The sequence below is a fragment of the Mixophyes fleayi genome, chromosome 5, assembly GCF_038048845.1.
Source record: "Mixophyes fleayi isolate aMixFle1 chromosome 5, aMixFle1.hap1, whole genome shotgun sequence".
Taxonomy (NCBI): domain Eukaryota; kingdom Metazoa; phylum Chordata; class Amphibia; order Anura; family Limnodynastidae; genus Mixophyes; species Mixophyes fleayi.
In genome coordinates, this window is record NC_134406.1 from 74,600,845 (window position 1) to 74,624,625 (window position 23,781).

Genomic DNA, 23,781 nt, shown 5'->3' on the forward strand with positions numbered 1-23,781 from the left:
TGGAAACCCCTCTCTACAAATCCTGCGTTTGCCCCTGCTGCAGAAACATGCATATATCCCTGTTAGGAGCTGTATCTCTTGCCCCTGATAGAGGGCAGGTATAAATACATGCAGATAATGACTTGGCGTAAACTAGGCACATATGATGCTGATGCGGAACCAGACACATCTCGAGCTGTGTACATTTTTGTGCACTTTCGTGTTTATGCAATTTATGTCCATTTTGTGACCAACTCTGCATCAGGTCTAATTTGTATGAGTGTTAAAACTAAAGTGGCCTCAAATTAATTCTCCCATGAATGAAAAATGAAGAAAGACCCATAAAAGTCACTGCTATATTACATTTGTTGTGTCAAATAAAAGCAAACAAATGTGTGCCAAACACCTGTGTGTAAAACATGAACACAACTATGTCCAGATAATTCAGGTATATAAAGAGTCTAAATTATGGGAAAATAAGTAATCTATCCTAACGGAAACTGAGATGTATGGGAGTCCTACCTCCTAATACATGTAAATACTGGCAGCTCCCAGAACTGTCCCTGACTTCCCCACCCTAAACTAAGGATAGGGCTGCATAAAAAAGAAATTTATTTGACATGTGTCCCATAACCTGAAACCAATTAATTAATGAGATTAGTTGTCTTTTTATGGCAGAAAACCTCAACAATACAGAGCTCCCAATAAAAACTGGGTAGTGTTTTACTTGGTCTCCTTCCACCACATCAGTGTACATTAGTGGTCTTCTCTTACTATGCAGCAATACTGCACTCACTGGGCACATTTATATAAAGGATGGGGGAGTGCTAGCCTGAGAATAGCACTGAGTAAATCAACTCCAGGGGGGTAAATGTTTCAAGCGGCGAGTTTCTGGCGGGGTTGAAAAGTGGAGATGTTGCCTATAGCAACCAATCAGATTGCAGTTCTCATTTATTTAGTACATTTAGGGCCGGTGCTAGGGTCCGTGGCGCCCTAGGCACATTTACAAAATCGGCGCCCCCCCCCCGCCCGGCACATTTTCAAAATCGGCGCCCCCACCTTGCACACTTACAAAATAGTGTGTAAGTGTGCAGGGTGGGGGCGCCTATTTTGATGATGTGCGTCTTTTCTTACCTGCTTCTAACTTGCCTCCTCTCTGCTCCCCTCCACTCACTGACACTGTCGGGCCGTGATGATGATGTCACACCCGACAGTCAGTCAGTGAGTGGAGGGGAGGAGACGGAGCAGAGAGGCGGCGGTGGTGGTGAGCAATAGTCCCTCCCCCCCTCCCTGTGGATGTATGTAAAGCTGTGCGGCGGCCGTGAAAGGTATGGTCAGCGGTCGCCGCACAGTTTTAAAGAACTTTTTAATCTGTGGCGCCCTCCAGAGCCCGGCGCCCTAGGCAAGTGCCTAACCTTGCCTAATGGGACCGCCGGGCCTGGCTATAGGCAACATATTCACTTTTCAAACCCGCCGGAAACTCGCAGCTTGATACATTTACCCCAAGAAGTTTTGTTTTAAGCAAAGCTTAAGGTGTGCAATTATTTAGGTGTTCTTTGTAGGATTAGGATGGGGTGAAGATGGAGGTTAAAAAGGCAAATGTAATCTTCTTGTTTGTTTTTTATTCCATCCTTTTCATTAAGTAAATTGTCTTTTTCTGACCAATAAACAATAGGACAGTGATGTTTTTGTTTTATATTTAGTATGTATATGTAAGTAATGACAATTTATGCGGTGTATTATTGAATAAAATCTGTGTGTGTACACATTAATTGAAAATAACCTGTAATTAAGTTTGGAATCTTTATTATAAGACTGATTGTAAGATGAAGTGTAAATCAGTGAATTACTAGTCATGAGTGTTTTGGGGTTTTTCTCTTCAATAATCCCTGTAAGAGAGAGGACTGTTATAAACTGATAGGATATACCTGTAGTGTTCTCCTGGGTAAACAGTTAGTTTATTGTATATGTTTCAATTATTGCCTGTTAACGGCCTTCCAGTTGCAAGCATTATTACAAGCCTTAGTGGCTGTTGTGAATGCGCCCTCAGGAATTTAACATGACGCACACTGTTTATGTTCATTCTTTATTGAGAAAATAAACAGCGTGGCTTGAACTCATTAGTAAGAAGTAGAATTCACAGGTCTTGTAATATGTTTGATGCAGTTACTCTTACAACATGATTAACAGGCCAAAGGAAATGGTTTTTAATTTTCATTTTTTTATTTTATGACCTACTCTCTCCCATCATTATGTATCTGTGCTTTATTGATCATGATTTTGTGCATCTCTTAAAAGCTGGTGCTTTTATTCTCCCTGTGTCGTCATCATACATATGTATATATACATCGGTTTATGTATAATATATCAGTCATGGTCCAAAAAATTGGCAGCCTTGCACTTTTTCAAATAACTCACACTTTCCTATAAACAGAAGGTGAAATTAACAAAAGTTAACTTCACAATACTTTCTGTTTAATATACATAACCTTTGTTTTGTGATTCTTAATTGAATACTGTATATCATTTTAAATAAAATTAAAAATGTAAAGAAATAACATTGACAAACTTATTGACACCCTAGTCTTAATATTTGGCAGCATAGCCTGTGTGATCAAAATAACTGCAACCAACCACTTCCTACAGCAATGGATGAGATTCCTGAACCAGTCTACTGGCAGTTTGGTCCACTGCAGTGCACACTGCTCCAGTTCTCCCAGATTTGAAGGGTGCCTTCTCCCAATGGCTGCTCTCTGATCTCTACACAAGTGTTCTATGGGATTTAGATTCATTGCTGGACTTTTCAGGACAATCTAGCCTCTTGTGTTGATCCATTCCTGGGTGTTTTTTAAGTGCATATGGGGTCATTGCCCTAGAGACCCATCTTTCTCAAATTGGGTTCAGCAAACTCTAGTTGGGATTTATGTCTTTCTCTCAGCAGGGGAACACATATGGTCCTCCTAACCTTATATGTATTTTGCAACAGTTGTCATATCTTGTGTCTGAAGGTCAGTGTGAACCTGGTTGGCAATTTATTGGGGTACTTTCTCCCACACTCAAACAATTCTATGCTGCAATCTTTGATCTTTCACTTGCGGACATGTCAAGGGTCAATGTCTAAATTTCCTAACACTGTTATGTACTGTGGAAACCTGAACTTGATATGCCTGGCTACAATTGGGTATGTATGTATGTGTATATATGTGTGTGTGTGTGTGTGTGTGTGTATATAATAATATATATATATATATATATATTTATTACACACACACACACACGGTTCCTTTACTAAACAAATGAGGGATGGATTCTAGCGGTAAGGAGCAGTGAGGTAGGGGCCTAAGGTTAAATTTTGTACAGTTGTGATGGTGCAGAGAGTAGTGAAGAAGACACCTCTGGGTCTATGCAGTTGTTGAGTGGATTGCTTTAAATGTAAGGTGAAGTACCTATTTTTTATTAATATTTTTTAACATATATATTTTTGCTGTGGCTGTCTGTTATTCTGCTGTCTTTTTTTTTTTTTCTCTCCTTGATATTTGCAGTTTTTTTCCCTTTTGTTTACTGTATTGTGAAGCTGTGCTCAGTTTCCCACAGATGCATGATCCAAATGCATTTTTCAGTAAGTCATGTTGTTCCAACCTAGAAATTGTGTAACGAGAACCTTGCATGACGACTCGTATTTTTGTTGTGGTCACTGGCAGGCTGGCAAGTTTTAACCCAGGAAGTGCGACTCTGCTCAACAGCCTATTAAGAACAGTTTAGAGGGAAAAAAATGCACATAGCCCAGACCTCTGTTGTAATTTTTTTTTATTTTTTTTTTGGCCAGCCAGTCTACAGGTAAGGGGATTCCAGCCCTGCATATTGGTTTTCATTTTTTTGCATTTTTTGCCCTGATTGGTCAGATGCCAGTTCTTATTTTCAGTACTGTTTCCAAGTGCATTGGACTTGCCAAGGGACACTCCTGGACAGATATTATGGGGAATAAAAAGTTTGGAACACTTAAGCTACATGGTCGGCCAATTAAGCAGGTGAAAACCTTCTTTCAATTGGCATGTCTCACAACAAGACCCACCTAGACAAGCTTGAGGTGTGTGTGTAAGGGTTAATTAAAACAATCACCTTGTCTGCCTAAAAATTACTTTACACCTCCCTTTCTCTCACACTTGCTATTAAACACACTGTACTACCACCACAAAGATTTAGTTGAAGAGCTGACACTCTTGGGAAGTTTGCAGTTATTCCTTGACTTATCCCAAAATGCAATCACAATCTAATCTAATCAAGAGGTACTACAAACCAATCAATTCCTGCATAAATGTAGCGGTCTATAATACCTAGGCTAGCTGACATGTGAATTATTAAGACGCAAGATAGAATGTTATTAAATGGGATTTATCATGGCAAAAGGTCAACATTTTAATTTAATAAGAATTTCAATCGCAAATTGTCATCTATAAATATAACTGCAAAATGGATAAAGCTAAAAAGAAACTGAAAAACCACACTCCCATACACTTTTATGTAATCTGCTGCCTGTGGGAAAGGCTGGAAGTTTTGAGCAATTTCTCAGTAACTGACTGATCCCTGAAAACTGACCATTTTCTAACATCATTTACCATTTTGTTTTGGGGTTTGCATGTTTACTTTTATATGGATTCCTAGGAGAGAGAGATTACCCTATTGGTTTCTTAGAAGGCATGGATATACCTTTGTGCGCCTCGGTTTATGCATATGGCAGCACAGGACATCCTGGCATCATCCCTCATAATTCCACACTTATTTATGAGGATTATATAATGAGCTTGAATTCCACCCACATGGTTCTTTCAGGCCTAAGGAATTCAGCCAATGTTTAAGGAACTATTTTTAAACTCTTAACTCTATTAAAAAAGGGTTGATTGCCCTTGTGTGATAACAGGGTATCTCCCTAAATAGTCAAGGAAAATTGAGGAAAATGTAAACCTCTGAACCATGTGTTTCTTCATTACGTACATGAATGGTTTGTTTGCATAAATACTGATTTGCTGGAAGCAATTTTGACTTCAGTAAGTTAAGTTTTAGGATAGATCATGACCACCATATTCTACTATTTTTTCATAATTATCCTGCTTGGGCTACGAGCATGATGGTGTGTTTCTACAGATCAAAAACAATTTGACTCATGTCCCATTTCTTTTGCAGTCTATGAGAATTTTTTTGACAATAGGATTTTCGTACTTGCCGTAAAATCCCTTTCTTGTAGTCCATTGGGGGACACTGCTATACATAGGGGTATCGTAGGTGGTACCAGGAGTCCAGGCACTTAAACGGTTAAATCTGTGAGTGACACTCCACTCCTGCTATACCCCTCCCACAGGAAGGATAATCAGTTTGTCTAACAAAGTCCGAAAGAGGTCAACTAAGTTGGCTTAATCACAACCACTCAGAGAACCATGCAACATTCAGAGCAAGGGTGGGTGCGCAGTGTCCCCCAATGGACTACGAGAAAGGGATTTTACAGGAAGTACAAAAATCCTATTTTCTCATACGTCCAAATGGCGGGGACTGCTCTACATATGGGGCCTACCAAAGCTGCCCCCTAAGGGAGGGACTGCTCTAAAACGGCTGCACATAGAACCCTACGGCCAAAGCTGGCATCCTGTGATGCAAAGCCCTGTAACCTATAGAATTTCATTAACTTGTGAACAGACGTCCACGTAGCCGCTCGGCACAGTTGTTCAGAAGAATCTCCATGATGCGCCGCCTAGGATGCACCCACAGCCCTAGTGGAATGAGCTGACAAACCTCCTGGCAACTGTCTATCTGACCTCAAATAAGCTAGCTTGATGGTGGAGGTAATCCAACGAGCTAAAGAGACCTTAGAAGCAGGCCAACCTCTCTTCCTTGCGTCATAAAGCACAAAAAGATCAGTGGTTTTGTGCAAACTAGCTGTGTGGTCCACGTAGCACTTAGGAACCCTGACTACATCCAACAACAACAAAGACTGATCCCGTGACCTAGTACTTTGAGGAAAGGCAGGGACAACAATTTTCTGTTTAAATGAAAATGGGAAACAACCTTAGGGACAAAAGAGGGCTTGGTGCAAAGTACAGCCCTGTCTTCATGAAAAATCAAAAAGGGGGAAGAACAGGATAAAGCCCCCAACTCAGAAACTCTGCATGCTGAAGACACCGCCAAAAGAAAAGCCACCTTCCAAGTAAGGAAACGAAGTTCCACAGACTGTAAAGGCTCAAAAGGATCCTTAATCAAAGCCTGGAGAACCAAATTCAAGTACCATGGCTCGACAGGATGAAAAAATGGAGGCAAAATTTGAAGCGCACCCTGTAAGAAAGTATGAACTTCCGGGAGGAGGCCAGTTTACGCTGGAAATAAATGGACAGCGCTGACACCTGCATTTTCAATGAGGCTAAGCGCAACCCCTTGTCCAAACTCACTTGAAGAAAGGCCAGCAACCTAGAAAGCTTGAAACTAGAGGTGTGAAAATTATTTGATTCACACCATAAAACATAAGTCTTCACTTACCTGTAATAATTGGATGCTGATGGAGGCTTCCTGGTCTGGATCATGGTTTTAATCACCTTGGATGGAAAAACCCATGGCCTTCAGAATCATGGTTTTAGTAGCCACGCCGTTAAAGTCAACCGACCTAACGAGTGGCATTGCAGTGGACCCCGAGAGATTAAGTCTGGCCTGAGAGGCAGTCTGAACGGAGGTTCTACAACCATTCCTAGCAGGTCCGAGTACAAGGCTCGGCACGGCCAGTCCGGCTGAGATGGCCTTCACACGTTCTCTCTTCAGTTTCTTGAGAACCTTCGGGATCATAGGAAGGGAATAGGTAAACTAAGTGAAACCGCCAAGGGATCACTAGAGCATCCACAAATCCTGCCCCGGGGTTCCTGGTCTTTGAGCAAAAGAGAGGAACCTTGAAGTTCAACCGCGAGGCCATCCGATCCATTTCTGAACAACCCCAGCGTTGAAACAGGAGATCGAAGACCTCCAGATGAAGGGACCATTCTCTCTGATGAACCCTATTGCGGCTGAAATAATCGGCCTTGCAGTTGTCTACACCTGGGATGAATATTGCGATATAATTGGGATGTGTTTCTCTGCTCACAGCATTATCCTGGACACTTTGCTCATGGCCCTGGCACTGCGCGCACCTCCCTGATGATTTAGATATATGCGACAGCCGTTGCATTGTCCGACTGGACCTTGATTGGCTTTCTGCGCAGAAACACCTGAGCATGAACCAGCAACCTGAATATAGCTTGTAGCTCCAACACATTTATGGGAAGAGCTGACTCCAGCGGATCCTACTTAGCCTGGAATCTGAGGGTTGCAGTGAGACCCCCGACCCCCCCCCCCCCCCCCCCCCCAACCAGACAGACTTGTGTCTGTGGTGACAATGATCCAATTACAGGTCTGAAGTGATGTTCTCCGGGACAGATGTGACCTGATCAGCCAACAAGTGAGGGACAGGCGGACCTGAGATAATAGAATGATCACCTGCCTGTCCAGATGTAAGTGAGATGACCACTTGCGCAGGATCTCCCACTGCAGAGCCCACAAATGGAATTGTGCATAAGGCACTGCTTCGAAGTTTGACACCATTGACCCTAGCAGCCTCATGCATCGCAGCAGGGACATTCAACGCATGCTTAATAGGTCTCTGATCCTGGACCGGAGAGAGAGAGAATCTTGACGTCACACTCTGACACCTGGTGTCGAAATCTAACCACATCTTCTGCAAAGGAATTAGGGATGACTTTGGCAGGTTGATTATCCAACCATGCTCCTCTAGGAAGGATCTAGTCAAATTAATGTGTTGTGACAGGACCAGAGCAGATGGAGCCTTCAACAGAAGGTCGTCCATGTAAGGAATTACCGTGACTCCCTGAAAGCGGAGAAGGGCTGTCATTATTGCCATCACCTTTGTAAATAACCTCGAGACGGTTGCTAGACCGAAGGGTAACACCCTTAATTGGAAATGTTTTTTTCCCTACTGTAAAGTGAAGTAAAACAGTGATGCCCCTGCCAAATAGGAATGTGCAGGTAAATGTCCTTTACATCTAGTGAAGCTAAAAACTCTCCCTGTTCCATAGTCACATTCACTGACCTGATTGACTCCATCTAGAATCCCCTGACTCTGACCTGTTAATTCAGAGACTTTAAATTTAAAATGGGTCTGAAAGAGCCGTCTGGCTTTGGACTAGGAAAAGTTTTACCCCAAACCTCTTTCCAATGGCAGAAATAGAACGATGACACCCGCGTCCAGCAATTTCTGGATCGCTATCTGCAGGGCCTTGCGCCAAATACTGCAGGCTGGAAGTCCTGTGGTGGAAAAGCAGAAGACGTGCTCCCACCACAGCTCTGTGTATGGAGGTCATGTTATGCTGAAGCCAACTCTGTCAGCTTAGGATGTCCCCTACGTGAGGAAGCCCGGGCTCTATGGAACCCACCCCTAGCTGGGGCATTTGACTGCCCCCTAGCAGGGGATCCTCTAGATATCTAGAAGGACCGAAAGGACTGAAATCTAGGCTGTCTAGGCCTGGTTTGAGACAGGCAAAAATTGGCTCTTACCCTTTGTAGCCTCCTAAATGAGCTGGTGTAATCTAGCTCCAAAGAGAGGCACCATCAAACGGAACCCCCTTCAAGGTGTGTTTGGAATCCGCGGACTAAGAACATAACCATAGGGAAAATCTTGCTGCTATCACTAATGCTGAGAGCTTAGCAGCGAGAGAATTGACATTCAAAACTCTGAAGCCTCTCTAATATGATCAGAGAGCGACATTAATTCATCACTAGGGGCTCCATCCCTGAGACCCTTTGACAACTGCTCTGCCAATGCTTGGATAGTCTTATTGACACAGGCCGTAGACATGGCTGGCCTGAAGAAACTACCAGCTGCTTCATAAGCTGACTTGAGCAAAAAATCTTTTTGTCTGTGGCATCCTTGAGGGAAATAACACTCTCTCAACAAGTAAAGTGGTTGTTCTGGTCAACCTGGCTATGGGATGGTCCACCCTTGGAAGTGCCTCCCATCTGTCACAATCTTCATCTGGAAGAGGGTAGAGAGTTTTAAACTTCGCTGGCCTGGAAAAACGCCGATCAGGCTTTTTCCAGGCGTCTGAAATGATTTCCATTAATTCAGCTGAAGAAGAAAAGGAAATAAAATGTTTCATCTGTCTTTTAAACGGAGAGTAACTGGTACCCGGGATACCTATGGGTTGGTGAAGCCTAAAGTCTGGCGCACCCCCAACACAAGGTCCTCTACACCCTGCACTGTGGATGAATATTCCTCAAGGCCAAATCCTCCTTCCCCGAATCTTTGTGAACCTCACCTTCTTTGACACCTCTGAAGTGGATTTATATGTTCATGTATGTTCCTCCTTTTGAATTTATATGTTCGTGCATGTTGACCTAAGCACCCCCTCCACACAACAAAATAAATTTGAAAGTGAGGTTGGTAAATATCTTGTGTGGAGCGGTTTCCCTTTCCCTTACCCTTCCTTTTTCCCTTTTTTAATGTCACACCTTTGAAGTGGACATAAAATCCCTAGCTTCCTGAGAGGCCTGATGCTTATGAGACAGTCTCTTAGCCGCAATCAGCAATCCGTAAGCGTTCCATTGAGGAAGTAGCCGCAACTAAACATGACATGTGTATTGCAGAAACAGGAGTATAAGGTTGGCTTACCTCACAGTGAGATATTACCCTTGTGAGCTCTGCTAAAGTCGAAGTAAAAGGATGCAGTCAAGTAGGTTCATCTACAAACCTGGATGTAGACCGGGTCTGGCTATGATCCCGGATCTCCACCTCACAAGCTGTACACAGGGCCTCTGGGTTAGACTGTCCACAAGACAATTTTTCGTTACATTTAGCACAATTATAATGCATAACAGACCCTGCAGCAGTACCATTTTCAGAGCCCCCATTTGCAGCCATGGTGGAAAAAAAAAATTTCAACACCCAATGTGAGCATGGTAAAATATATATATATATATATATATATATATATATATATATATATATATATATATATATATATATATATATATATATATATATATATATATATATATATATATATATATATATATTATTACTCCTTCACAGAGAATATAATAGAAAACAACAATTTATTTTATTTTTTGAAAAATGCAGAAATTACATACATCCTGGACCCTTGTTAATATATTTATTGTGTATTTTAAGCATACATCCAGTAACCCCCTCAGTGTAAACCAACAAACAAACAGTACAATATATACATGTTTCAACACAGATATAATTGTAATGCTAATAGTGACCAACAAAAAAAAGCCACACGCTAAATACTCTTAAAAACAATCACACTGCAGAAAGAGCACATAAGAAAGGTAAATAAAAACCTGTCCTGTGTAAGGGGCATAGCAGGGCTCCTTCCTCCATAGTGTGGGAATGGCGCTGAGCGCTACATGCTGGCACTAGGAAGTAGGAGAGGAGTTCCTGGATCTCCCCTTCCTCCGGCCAATGGATGTCCCCGCCTCCTCCACAGCGTTCTGTGCCCCTCTGTGTGCGATCAGGCCATTAGGCAACCTTAGGCAATTGCCTAGGGCGCCGGGTCCTGCAGGGCGCCGCTGCCGCTGACTAGATTGAAAATCTAGTCAGCGGAGAGATGTGGGATAGAGGTGCAGTGCCGCCGCTGTTTTTTAAATAGCCGCCGCTGTCAGATGCGCCCGGGCTGCACACCTGATCACTGACGTCAGTGATCAGGTGACATATGTTTACCCGGCGCCGCCTGCTGTGCCCCTGTCTGTCAGGAGTAAAGTTTACCCAGCGCCCCCCTCTCTTCCCAGCATGCACAGGCTGCTCCACCCCTCTCCTTTTTCTGGAAAGAAGCTGAGGAGCGGTGGGCAGCCATTAAGGAAGAGCCTCCCTGCATCTGATCATCAAAAACGGTAAGTATATTTAATTTATTTATTTTTTGGGTATTATAAATTGTATTTTTTTTTTTTTTAGGCGAGAACCCAGGGGCAGGAGGGGGGGGGGGGGGCGCTAGGCTGAAAGTTTGCCTAGGGCGCCTACAGACCTTGCACCGGCCCTGTGTGCGATGCAGCCACAACTGTGCTCTCCAATTCAACAGAGATCAGGTGTGGCTGCTCTGGTGCCTAGGAGGGAGGGGGACATAACCGCAGCACCTGTCAGTGTGCTGCGGTCGTGGCTGTCGGCGCTGACAGCCGGCGGCCAGCAATGTAAAACTCACCTCCTATAGGGGCACATTTATCATTAATCGGCAAAAGTGAGAAATAGTTATCAATCCTTATTGCAAGGATAAGGATTGAACTATTTCTCAAATTTATTAAAAAGGGAACACAGAAACAGCAGTTCCAAAAAAACTGCTGTTTCTGTGATAGAAAAAATCACACTTACCCCCGTCTTCGGATGCGCTGTCTCGGGATCTCCTCTTCGTTCCTCTTCCTTCAATTGCGCATGTGCAGTGCACATGCGCACAAAGTCCCCACTCTGTCCCTGCAACTATCGTTGCAGAGAGAGCGTGCTGAGTGACAGGGAGGGATTATGTGATCCCTCCACACATGCGCTGTCCAGCTCTGCTCTTCGGAGCAGAGCTGACAGCAGTGGATTTCTTCAATTCCGATAATGTACGCCAGCTTCAGCTGGCGTACATTATCAAGACAAGTTCCCGAAAAAAAAATTTTGGCTGTCAAAACTACTCATAGCGACTCCGGGACCTGGGGTGGAGGAAGGCTGCAGGCTATCCACCCCCTGGGAGGCATCCCTGAGCCCAGCATTTTCCCCCCTGTAAAAAAAGAAAAAAAAAGAGAACCCAAAACATTAAAATAAAATAAAATAAAATCCAGGGCAGGAGCCATGAAAACATGCCTGCTCTCCTAAGGCATGAACACTAAACTGATTATCCTTCCTGTTGGAGGGGTATAGCAGGGGTGGAGTGTCACTCACAGATTTAACTCTTTAAGGTACCTGGACTCCTGGTACCACCTACTATACCCCTGTATTAACCTCTGATTTTTTTCAAGTCGTCACTATTCGGCGGGTTTGCCGTGAAACTTTAAAGCGGCAATGGCTTTAAAGGCATTTCACTGCAAACTTGCTCAAATGCTAAATATTGGACAATGTTTCAGATGGTGAAAAAAAACATGTCGGCATATACTTGTGTTATATTAATAACGCACTTTTTTACAATAAGAAACAAACATTAAGAAACTCAAACCCTACTCTCTACGCTAATTGTCTCATATTTATTAAACAATATTCTACATAAACCTTTGAGCAAATCTATCTACAGAATATGCAAATCTTAAAATTGTAATTCAGTCTGCTAGAATAATATACATAGCTTTGTAGTAAAATATTTATTTATGTATAGCCGTGTCCCCCAATAGGACTTGTGAGAAACTTGCATACTTTTCCACCAGACTCATTGCTGGACGTATGGACTACAAGTTTTTACATTTCACTTTTCACTTCTCCAGAAATTGGTCACATACAAAGAATAAAACCATAAACAGTCGACTATATATCAGTCTTACTGTTTTCTTTTTCCTAACTGAGGAGGAAAGGCTTTTACATGGGTAAGGAAATAAAAATAAAGAAATATATTTGTTACCCATATAATTGTGGAACTCTTGTGAAGCATATTGAGGGCCATTATCTGTAATCAACTCCTCACATATACTGTGTCTTAGTTTTGTTTTAATATATATTATTACTGTGCCTGCTGTAAATTTTTGTAGTTTAGCAATTTTTAAATATTTGCTTGAGTAATCCACTACAATTAGTAAAATCCCCTTATTATATATGAACAGAGCTGAGGTTCGCCATGTCTGTTTTGGGATTTCTTGAGGCATCCATTGTTGCTTGATGTTGGTCTTGATTTGTTTGACAATTTTAACCTTCTCAGTGTCATGACTTGTGTGGCGATAATACTACCTTGTTGACCGGTCAACATTGTTCCTAGCTGAAGTATTTTTGTCTATTTTACTGCATAGGCACTCTATTCACAATGTGTCACCTGTAAATAAGCACCCATTTGCCTCTGGCATGTTCCACAGTTATCTACAGTCATTGATTCTGAAAGTCACTTTCTTTTCCTTTACAGGCCACTCATGCATTGAATGTATCTGCGTCTTTAGAAATTTATCCTCAGTTGTTGCATTTTGTGTGGCTTTCTATTTGTCACTGTACGGTGTTCTATAATACCATTCACTTAATCCTGCTGTCCATTATTTTTGGATAATGTCTGCTATTGGAATTCTTTGCTTGGTTTGAATTGCACTAGTGAGCGGTAATTTTGTAATCATCATTTTGCATGCACGGTGCGGGTGATATCAGGGTTTTGGTTTTTTTTACCTATATGTTCCAGTGGCTTTTTTTTTTTTTTTTTTAGCTATTCTACATCCATAAGTGTAATTTCTCACAATCTATTACTATACCCAGCCTTTCTATCACAATCTGTGGTTAGCTACTATCTTCCGTACCTTGTTTTGTAACACATCCACTTGAGCAAAGAAACCTTAATATTGTTCCTGTTTGCTTGGTTAGGAGTATTTTGAAAGTCTTAAAAGCTTTCTGAGTGTGAGAATCCATTCTGTGTCCTTTTTTTGGTAAAGGTTCGCAAAGGTTCAATGAGTTGTGGTAACCGCTTCTATAATTTAGTTGAATAGTCTCTAGCTCTGTCCAGTTTGTCGATGTGGACATCTCGGTGACTGCTTGTATAGTCTTAGGTTCTGGTTTAATACTCTCTCACTGCTTATTATATACCTAAAATATGACGCCTTCGGTACTCCTATTTCTATTTTGGCACAAATAAGTGCGAGTTGTTTCTTTTTGCTTCATTCTAGCAGTGCTTGTAAGTTTGCTTTGTGTTGAGCCCTTGTTTCCTATCAGTCTGAGTTCATTCATCTTTGCTCTAAGAACTATAGGAAGTCTCCTTGGTGGGCACATAACTGGTTATGCCTCAGGTTACAATTTAATGAAGAATTTTAATGGAAAACCGCCCAATTCTTTGAAAGCATCAGCATGGTGCTTCTGACTTCTCTATTGTCAGGTGCCCTTCAGCCACCTCAATCTTCACTGAGACCTAGAACTTCAGCATCTTTGTTCATTATTTGTATGCGAATATCAATATATAACTGCCTATTACTGACACTTCTGCCACCATATCCTAAAAATGTTTTATGACGCATATAAAAAAGTAAATAATTGTCTATGAAAGTTTTTTGTGGGGACTGCAATAAATGTAAAATTTGGCTATTAATAAGTCTGGTTTGTCCATGTCTGCTGTAGACCATGCGTCTCTATAACACCACAGTCTGTGTAAATATTGTGCCCTTTTTGTCCAATACAAAATATACTCGTGCTACTATGACGGAGGTTTGGCCAGGAGTACCCGGTCCTTCCAAAACAGTGGACCACCCTTCACAGCTGCTTTGTAAACAGGATATATCTTTCAACGGGACAGTGGGACAGAACCCTCAAACCGAGACTGCCCTGCCTAAATCGGAACATAATAGGACAACTCCCAATATAAAACCAAGTAGGCTGCCTCTTGACTCCATCCATTTATGTGCATCAGTACATGCAAATACACAGGGCCCTCTTAACAACATTTTGGGCCCCCGGGCAAAGCAGTACACCGGGGCCCATATATATATATATATATATATATATATATAATTAACCCGTGCATGATACTCATGCATTCTAGTCAAATCAAGCTACTTAAGGTGTTAAGGTGTTATCTGTGTGGAGTTTGTATTTTCTCCTCCTGATTGCGTGGGTTTACTCCCACCATTCTGGTAAGTTAATTGGCTCCTGACAAAATTTAGTGCGTTGTGTGATAGGTAATATAGATTGTAAGTTCCACTGGGGTAGGGTATTCTCTGTAAAGCACTGCATAATATGTAAGCATTATATAAAAAAAAACCTGTTTTTATAAACCATAAATATTTGGAATTTTAAAATTGGCAACATAGTGATGCTGGGCTACTGTAAGTATTGGGGTTTCTTTATCCAAAGCTCAAAATGCTCTAAAAGATTTAATCAAGAATCGTGTAATCATTTGTTCTACAAGTTGCAGTCTTTAACAGATCATGTAGATCTTGCAGACAGTAGGTGAGGAGGAACAAATATACCACATGTCAGTGGCGCACGCAGGGGGGCTTTCTGGGTCTCCAGAAACCCCTCCCCTCCGCTAACAATATGCCCCACGTAGCGGCACTTTACTATACAGCAGCTGCGGCGCTGTCAAAGAAGCGTCCGGCGGTGGCGCATGCGCAGCAGCTCTCCCTAACAATCCTGCGTGTGCCCCTGCATGTTACAGCATATCTGTTCTAGCATGAAGCCCTTACCTCTGACCAATCATTTACAGTCTTCCCTTTTAAGGGACATTCATTTCTAAGTAAATTTGATCTTTAAGTTAAACATTTACACCAGCCCCATCTAGTGGTATCAAAATATATTTCAACTTTAATCACAATAGTCTCTTTGGATTACTAGCTACATTGAAATGTATTTAATTCCTTAAGTAGCTGTGATTGTGTAGTGTACTGCACTTAATTGTAACAGCAAAGTTTTGTTTTTACACACTTGCTAACATTTGACTACAATTTCCAGTTCCATTTTCTTGCTCATTGCTCAAGTGTCTATATTTGAAAAATAATTTTAGGGAGTTTTATGCAAGTAACACCAGTCTTATAACACAGTGCCGCCAAAGGGGGCGTGTCTAGACACACCCGTGGACCTTATAGTGTTGTGTGCAGCATGCTAGCAGAGGGGGTTGGTGTATGGGGGGGGAAATGCTGTCACAGGCTGTGTAGTGTAGCAGGGCTGAAGAAAAAAATGTTACTTTTTATCTTGCTGTAAATGCCAGGGCTAACAAAGCAAAGCAGCAGTGAAATTACTGCCTCACTGCTTGATAAATGTTTCCCATGCAGAAGCATGGCGACCCAATCGCATGTGATGGATAACCAGGTGAATAAATAGAACAATGGGAAAAAAAATTTCTTTTTATCACATTATTAGGGCTTGATAAACAGTTTAAGAATTTAGCATATATCAAAAATTTCTCTACAAACCTTTAACAAATACGTAAATTATTAAAAATATATAAAACAAATAAAACGTACTTGTAATACAATCCTTCCATGAAGTCATGAGGATTCTCTTACTACTTGCTGTTCCCTGATATGTCACATACTGGCTAGTGCCCCTGTGCGAGCCTGAACGAGTGTGCAACGTCGCATCATCACACGCACAAACATGCAATCTGCCAGTTCCGCAGGCACAGTGGGAGATCTGAGAGGTTAGCCTACCATCCTAGAAGGTCTTCCAATATTACAGAAGCCTCCCAGACATTCCGGGGAGTAGGCAATTACACAGACAACATCAGTTCTCTGTGTAGGACAGCAGCGGTCATTTTCTTGTAATGTACCGCTATCTGTGTGTTGTAGAACACTGACCATGTTCCTGCAGCATAGTGAGGTTCCAGGAGTTTAATCTATTTCCCAAAACCCCGCCCCCCCCCCCCCTAAAATTCCACTTAGAGACATTTTGCTGCAACATTAATACTAAATGAAAAAAATGAATGATTGCTAACTGCAGGCCTCCTTCTATAGTCTATGAAGCATTACATTGATAAAATTACTTTCACTTATGTTGGTATGTTACTATGTGGATGCAAGGCCGGTGGAATGTTATTTGCCTCCCTAAATCTATCCCCAACTTTAATTGATTCCGTTTGATTAAGTTTAGCACGTGTAGTGACCACTTGAATGAAAAATAAAACTAACTTTAGATTGTTGGCGGTACTTCATTTGACCGCCACTGTTAGCGAATCTACTTCTAAACAGGATGACCTATTTATCGTTAAATGTTTTACTCTTTTGCTAAAAAAGCCAAAACTATAGCAGGCAGGTTTTTTTTTTTTTTCAATACATTTCAGCAGAAGAATAGTGTTCTGGAAATTTGCATTTCAATTTACCCAGCTACAATATCATAACAGCAGATTTTTCAAGGTGGGTTTCTTTTTTCTTTTTTTTCTTTTTATGCATTTCTATAGAAAAAGTGATCTGTGTGCTCCCCCTAGTGCTGAAAATTAAATCTAATTCGCCTTGGCTTACGTTGCAGCTCATATAGTTTACTGTTTTTTGTTTAATAATCTAAAATTTTTAAATAAGCAACTCTTCTACTTTTGTAGTCTACAATTTCCCTTACATATATACATAGTCTCATCTATCTATGAACAGCGGATTACGTACCAATATGTTTAACATGTAGTTTTGTTTTTGTTTTTTTGTTTTTTTACGTCGTCATGGTCATCAACTGTTTTTATAAGGTACTTGTGGCACCTTTATAAAAATCATGCCGGGTAGTCGGCATAGGAAGTATATGGATACGAGTAACTATAATAACAAATGAAACTAATGCCAAAATGTGAGTGCCAATAAACAAGTCCATGTTAAATGGAAATTCACAAAAAGCGCACAGAAAATTAACCTAAAGAAATAACAGGTACATTCAAGGGAGAGAATGAAGGTGCAAGAATGAGACAAAGGGTAGAGAGGACCTGCTTATGAGACCTTACAATTTAGATGGAGGGGGAAATCGGAGACAAAAGGATCAAATGCGACACAAGTGGACAAGGAAGGAGAAGCAAGAACAGGGAGTGGACAAGGACAGAGGTCATGGGGGGTATGGGGAGGATCAGTGTGTTGTGGTCGGCAATCACTTCAGTGTTTTAGGCACAGAATGGAACAACTAGGTTTGGATAAAACCACACCACATCCAGATATGCATAACACACTGAGCAGGTGAACAATGGTCTCCGTATTCAGACCCATTTTCATGTATTGTACAAGCACTGAAAATGCTAATTTACAACATTGACACCAGTGGCTGAGGCCTTTTAAGATGCTGAAATGCAGACTTAAACCTACTGCATGACAGCAGTCTCCTGGAGAGTTTGATCAAATGTAAGCAAAACGGAGAACCATCAAAAACTAGTCTCAGATGCCGTGTAGAAGATTTTTTTTATATATATTTCAAACATTTGAATTTAAACTACAATATGGACATTTACCTTGCACCCTGAACAATTTTGGTATTTCTCATGTTTCAAACATTATCTAATCTATTGACCACAGTGCTGGATGTTTGATGAAAGCACCTGTGCTTCTTTACCATACTTGCCAACTTACTTAAGTTGGCTTCCGGGAGTCATTTGACAGCAGGGGCGGGGCCAAACACAGCGATTCCCGGAGAGTTGGCAAGTATGCTCTTTATGCTGAGATGGCATCCCACGTGCCCTTTGCAGCTGAGAGTTGATGTTGTTCTTAATAAAAAGTGGATTTAACAAAACAATGCCTATTATATCTCTATGGTAGAGTGTAAGATTGGCACACAGTATAAATAGAGGTTAAAATCAGGGCATTATCAATTATAAAAAGCAAATGGAAAAATGCAATTTATATTCCTGTGAAGATACTTGGCCTCTCACACTTCAGTGTCTCCAATGTAATTCTGCTTTTTTTCACACCACATTTACTAATCAAAATAAACCTTTGTGTGTGTATATGTTTATAAATAATCTATATATTATTCATAGTTACTTTGATGTTTTGTTGAACCCAAAAATAAACGTGTGACCTTTTCTGCTACAGAATTTTAATCCACTTTTCTGCTCTCTCCCCCAGGTATTCGGGTTGTTGGTGTGGGCATTAATCGCAGGCTCTGAATATTTCCGTTTTCCTGCTTTTGGCTGGGTGATGTTTGTAGCAGTATTTTATTGGGTCCTGACTGTGTTCTTTTTCATTATTTACATTACAAGGGCATACACAAGAATCCCTAAGGTGCCATGGACATTGGTAGTAAGTACATGTTTGTTTTTTGTTGTTGCTTTTGATTTGATTTTTGTTTAAAGGCAAAAAAACATTATGCATGAATGTAAGTAGTACAACAGGTAATGCTCACTTAAGTTACATTGTGAACATATTCAGTAATGGACTAGATAGCAGAAATAGTTGCTACAACCAAATAATCTACCATTACACTCCAATAGCGTCCGATTCTAACCTAGTGAGCAGTCACTTTACAAGTACATAGTGCTTTTTTTCACTCCAAAAAGAGCTTGATACCATTTTCTGATTAAATTCGTATTACAAAAAAGAAAACCTTCCTACATGGTTCCAGGACTAATAAGGCTTCAATTCATTGAGTGAATTCCCGAAACCTTTCACATTCTGAGTGGTATTTACCAACATAGTTCAGAGGAAAATTTGCCCTAACCTGGACCGGTAAAAGCATAAGTTGAATGTATTGTTTAATTAAGATTTGCTCTTGACAGCAAGGTTAGCAAAAGACCCGCCCCCACTATGTTGATTAAATTGCATCAGCCGCTTAGCCCAAATAAGATGTGGTTGCTCAAAATGAAATTGCGGTTTCTGCTGTCGCAATAATTCAGAAAGTGAAGAATATTCCGCATGTATTTTTAGTGATCTGTAAAGCATAAAAGCCATTAAATTTCAAAAGTTAGAAATAAGAGGCAAATATTTTGCAGACCTGTCTTGTCCAGTTTTAATAACCTTGCGACAAGAAAGTGAGCACAATACATCTAATGAGAAGTAGACCTCTCCTTGCTGTACAACTACATCAGTGGTTACCGATGATGCTTATTTTGTTCCTACTGGTTCTATTCACGGGGTTATACCCACATTAAAGTACACCAGACTTCTTAAACATTAAATAATTCTCTGTCTAAGGGACTCTACTTTTCAAAATTGTAGTTCTTTCTAATACTTTTAACAAAGACCATCTTTCTTTTTACATTTGTAGAGTATTGCTTAATGCAATTGCCAAAACATATACCCCTTCTTGCATACTCCGTCACTTGGGTACTACTGTGCAGTCATGTTTTTCTTATGACTGTAATTCATAGTTGCCTACTCTCCTGGAATGTCTGGGAGTCCTCCCGGACTCCTAGGAGAGCAGGGTAACCTCCTGGTTTCTAACCACCTTAATAGTAAAGTGGTGGGGGGTGGGGACAAATGACGCAACTCGATCCACCAGGCCCCACTCACCCTTTTTCCCCCCAATCTCTCGGAACAGACCTTGCCAAAGTTGACAAGTTTGCTGTAACTGGACTGTGTGTGCTGTGATCACTGCACGATTGCTCCCAGGGGCTGGCTGGGGGGCAGGGCGGCATCTACCCCCTGGGCCGGTCCCATAGTGGGCTACCTTGGGCTGGGTCACTGGGCCACCTGCATTTTTGTTTCCTTTAAAATGTTCCTAATAGGCTGCTGAGTTGAGTCTTGTTCCCCCGGCTAACATTTGCCAGCCCTCCAATGCTTGCTCCTCTGGAGACTGTGTAATGCTGGGAATGTCCAAGTTGCAGAGTGTGGGTCAGTTTAAAGAATATATATTTACATTACAGGAGAATCAAAATGGAAGGGGTTGTTTGGGAAACATGGTGATTAAGTTGGAGTGAGGCTACACGGGTGGTCATTGGTGTTGGATGTCGATCCTCATATGGCATGTAGCATTGGTTCACTTCTGCATGTGTTATATGTAGATCAGTTATCTACCATGGAGTCATTTTATTGTGGCATATGCACAAGGTTGCATTATGCTGCTGAAATTTCTGCAGTTTTCTTAACAAATATATTCTTTTTATTTTACTTCAATTTTTGCTACACAATAAAGAACACATTTTGAACACTGTGAATGTTGCATGACTTTTATTTTAAAAAAAAAAAGTGGAATTGCAGCAGCAATTTACGTGTCCTCCTACAGCATAATAAATTAAATTGGGGGGGGGGAATGAAAGCATAGGATTTTCTAATACAACCGCAACATAATTCTCATCTTACTCTGGTATAAAAGAATTAGTTGTAGCGCTTTAGGCCCTGAGTCATTTGATGTATTTTTAAATCATTCACACTTCTAAGCCTTCCCCACCCACATAATGGATTTGAATTTAAGTAGGAGCTACAAAGTGGGCGTTTAATTTTAAAGAAATGTACAATTCAATCATGAATTTTTACCTTTTCAGTTAAGCTTTTCATGTCTTATACCTATATTTTTGAGTAACTTTATCTGAAATTGAACCTTCATCATTTCTCATTATTGTTTTTTTCACATGCATCTCATGAACAGCATAGAGAAAGCAATACCAGTTTTATAAATAAAAGCATAGGTAGTGCAAATGGTTGGACAAACACAGCAAGGGCAAAAATATATATTTAAAACAATTGTCTTTAATGTATGTTAACACAGGTAACTAATGATTACTTGATGTATAGGGGTTTCTTAAGAGAGATGGGTATGCTGGGAGCCTGTTGGAAAAGTGCAATATTTCTTTTTATTTTTATTTTTTTTAGTAGCATGTGGTCCTGTAGCTTTTCTTCCTCCTCTTCATTATGTTGTCACTTTTCATTGTTATAGGAATCTGTATGATCACTAATACGTTCATAGAGTTGTCTATAGTTCAGCAATAAACAACTTGCGTGAATGAAAAGACAGTTGTCAACGCTTATCCTTTAAACTGCATATCTGTGTGTCTAGCAAAATGAAAACATGAGGTATTAGTTCATATTTTGATCAAAAGATTTAAGCCTGTATCCCAACGTCAAGGGAACCTCATTATATGCAGGTCCTACATTGACCTATATGCTTTAAAAACCATTAAAATGCAGTTAAAATCAGATGCACTCACCTCCCAGGTATAGGGGTTTACATCTAGCAAGGGCTGGCTTGTGAGCCACACCCAAATGTGCCTTAAATAGGCGTAATGGACAGCTGCTATGACAAAAAGGCAATATTTTGCGTGAATGAAGCAAGATCTGTCATCAGGTGAAGAGTGACTGCTGGGCAAGGTCCCTATGGAAATACCATACTTGGCAACCTTTAAAAAAAAAAAAAGTGAATTCCGGGAGATCCTGGGCAGGGGGCGTGGTTAAAGGGCGGGAGAGGGCAGGCGTCATCAATGGCATCATTTTGGACATGCCAAAATGACATTCACCGCAAATCGTGTCATTTTGACCAGTAAGTTGCAGTATGCGAGATACTTGCCTGCTCTCCCGGGAGTCTGGGAGACCTACACGGATTTCGGGAGTCTCCGGGACATTTTGCGAGAGTTGGCAAGTATGAGAAATACCCACACACACATACTTCTGGCTACCGCCAGAAATTGTGGGGCCCAGTACAAATGTAACAAGCAGGACCCCCTCCTTCCTTCTCTTAGCTGACCCCCTGCCACTCTCTAACATTTGGCTTATGCCCCAGCCCCCGTTCTCTCCAGCCACCTCCATCCTCTGTCTATCTAACCCCTGCAGTAGTTTACTTACCTCTCAGCTTCTCTTCTCTGCTTCCTGATGCCCAGTTTCAATTGACATGTCCTTAGTTAATCAGGGACGCTGCAGGGAGCTGAGCGCCTCTCTATTGGGAAGATTTATATTTGGGGAGCTGGGGCTGAAGCATGTTGAAAGTGAACGCAGATGTGGTGCCTACAAGGGGCACCCCACTACCACATCCCTTAATTCAGCGCAGAAGGTCTCCATCTCCTTTTCAGGAGCAACTACTGCCTAGAAAGGGAGCCTGCCACATCCCTTAATACATTGCAGAGGAACCCTTCCTTAATAAATCTGTTTAGGCCTAGGACTGGTGGGGCCCCATACTACTGTACTCTCTGTACCCCTCTGACGGCGGCAGTCCTGCATACTCGTATCAAATTCATAAAATCAAAAGACAAACACACTTTTACATCTTAACTTTATAATTTTAGAACATTTAAAATATTAGGTCCTAGGTTCCCTTTGTAAAAAATACTGTATAATCCTTCTATTTTTGCACTAGATCAAAACAGGTGAGGAGTATGTATGTTTCCTCCGTGTCTGGACAGTTATGTTTAAAATGTGTCCATCTTGTGTTTGCTCCTAGATGTATTACAGAGAGGTTTTATTGAAAATATTTGTTTTTTTTCTTTGTATTTCAAAGGGTCTATGTTTTAATGGAAGTGCCACCGTTTTATACCTCATTGCTGCTGTAGTGGATGCAACTTCAATAACCAAAGACGTTCACCCGCATCACAACTACAACAGCTGGACGGCATCTGCAGTGAGTATTTGCAAAAATGTTCTGTTACAGTCTCGGAAATGGAAAATGATAACAAGCTTTACAAGCAATGAAACCTCCTGTGTAAAATAGAGCAATGTTTAGATGGAAAGGGAAACGTAAATGTAAAATGAGAAATCTAGGCAATAAAGTTTTATAACCTCTCCTTGGCTTTGCAATATTGGATGTTATACTTGATAAAAAAAAAAAAAGTTTGATATTTACACAGTCTTCCGGCCACAGGTGTATGCAGAAAACCAGTTGTTTGAAGTGTGCACGGTTTTTTTCCAGGAAGTTTATTGTGACAAAAAAGTTATTGGACTGGTGATTTTTGGGTACGGCGTAACAATCTAGAGATTTGGGGAGGTATGGGCTGCACAACAAAGTGAATTCAAGGTGGCCTTTTGTCCTGTATGTGTTAGCATAAAGACCACAAAGGGAAGGATGCAAGTTGTGTTATTGTGTGATAATGTTTTACTGAGCAGTTTGTGTGCGTAAGGTGGTGGTGAACTCCAAATTACCTCTATCCGATGCTGAGTCTTTTTTTTTTTGTAACCTCTTAGTTCTTTTTAATTATATACCCTCATGTGTAAGGTCTATGTCTTGCTATAAGCAAGCCCACAGTTCAGGCACAGCCTTAAGAACCAGTGACATCTCTAACTTTTTATGAGTAATAT

The 23,781-nt window shown here is 41.1% G+C and overlaps 1 protein-coding gene across 1 annotated transcript in view; it reads left to right on the plus strand.

The window, feature by feature from the left end:
* CMTM8 (CKLF like MARVEL transmembrane domain containing 8) overlaps positions 1-23,781 on the plus strand; it is a 42,246-nt gene that overhangs the window by 16,274 nt on the left and 2,191 nt on the right. The window contains exons 3-4 of the mRNA XM_075212385.1: positions 18,691-18,864; positions 22,988-23,107. Of these exons, the coding sequence (XP_075068486.1) occupies positions 18,691-18,864; positions 22,988-23,107 (294 nt within the window). The remainder of the gene's footprint in view (positions 1-18,690; positions 18,865-22,987; positions 23,108-23,781) is intronic.